The sequence below is a fragment of the Eimeria tenella genome, genomic scaffold (genome assembly GCF_000499545.2).
Source record: "Eimeria tenella Houghton genomic scaffold, Eth_scaff3766, whole genome shotgun sequence".
Classification (NCBI taxonomy): Eukaryota; Apicomplexa; class Conoidasida; order Eucoccidiorida; family Eimeriidae; genus Eimeria; species Eimeria tenella.
Window position 1 is genome coordinate 1 of NW_013544689.1, and position 1,370 is coordinate 1,370.

The 1,370-nt window shown below is 52.5% G+C and overlaps 1 protein-coding gene across 1 annotated transcript; it reads left to right on the forward strand.

Moving 5' to 3' along the window:
- Positions 1-69: 69 nt before the first annotated feature.
- ETH_00040150 (uncharacterized protein) lies at positions 70-1,137 on the forward strand (the record flags this gene model as incomplete). The annotated part of the gene is made up of 2 exons (XM_013379668.1): positions 70-198; positions 955-1,137. Coding segments are annotated over 2 exons (312 nt in total), but the record flags the coding sequence as incomplete, so codon positions are not given.
- Positions 1,138-1,370: the final 233 nt, after the last annotated feature.

A 1,370-nucleotide genomic window follows, 5' to 3' on the forward strand; every position in this document is an offset into this window, starting at 1 on the left:
AGTGGAAACAGTGCGGAACTAGGGTTTAGTGTAAGGGTTTAGGGTTTAGGGTTTAGGGTTTTCGCGCAGGTGCAACTGGACTTGACGGGCATTTTCATGCACGGGAAGATTCCGACTTTGAAGATATCTTTGATTCAAATCTTCAGAGCTCACTTGTGGCAAAAAGTCCACGAGTCAATTGTAATGGACTTGTGCCAAGTAAGAGGGTTTGCAAAAAGAGAAAAAGGACAAAAGAAAGGGTTTGGGCCCCTGCAGCTGCTGGATCACGCAGTGGACTATAGGTCACGACTTGGTTTTGAGGGTTTAGTCGCGGGTTTTGAGGGTTTGCGGTTTCTGGGGCAGCAGTTGGCTCTCTACGTGTTTTTTTCGTTGTTTCTTTGGTGGTTTTGCCTGATATTTTGGTCCTAGGGTTTAGGGTTTAGGGTTTAGGGTTTACGGGTGGCAAAGCTGTGAGGTTTTCGTTGGTAAATGTGCGACTTTTTGTGGGATGTGGGGCGCCTCCTTTCGGCGAGCTCCTGCTTAACATAGGGCTTGCGCAGCTAGGGTTTAGGGTTTAGGGTTTAGGGCCAAGGATGACTCCAATAGTCATGCTAATTTGGAGGAGTTGCTTTTGCAGCTCCTTTGAAATAAACAAATCTTCTCACCAGGAAACTGAGGCCCAATATCCAAACCCTAAACCCTAAACCCTCGCTGCAACGCCTAAGCCCTAGCCCGCCGCCACGGCTTCAGCTGCAGCCCGCGTGTTGTGTCCTTAGAAGGGTTTAGGGTTTAGGGTTTAGGGTTTATGAGATGGGAGCTGAACGTACAGCTGCGTGTGCCTGGCGGGCCAAGGGTTAGGGTTTAGGGTTTAGGGTTTATGCGCGGGGAGCTGAACTTCCGGCTGCGGCTTGTTACGGCCAAGGGCTAGGGTTCAGGGTTAAGGGTTTAGGGTTTAGGGTTTGGGGTTTGTTTCAGGTGTTTGACATGGAGTTGGACTCTTTGGAAGTGGAAACAGTGCAGAAAGAAACAATTCATCCTCGAAAGTCCTACAAAATGAATTCTTCCTGTGCAGACATTTTGCTTTTTGCAACTTACAAATGGTCCATTTCCAAACCCTCGCTTCTCGCCGAGGGCAAGGACATCATGGAGGGAGCCACCGCCACCAAACACTGGTCTGCTGCTGCTGCTGCTGCTGCTGCTGCTGCTGCTTGTGGGCCTGCTGCTGCTGCTGGACTGCCTGCGGCTGTTGCTGCAGCGTGTTTGCCGCTGCTGCAGTGGGCGTGCTGCTGCCGCGCCGCTCAGCTGCTGCTGCGGCGCGCTTGCTGCTGCTGCCGCGCACCTGCCGCTGCTGCTGCTGCTGCTGCTGCTGCTGCAGGCTGGACGTGCAGCTG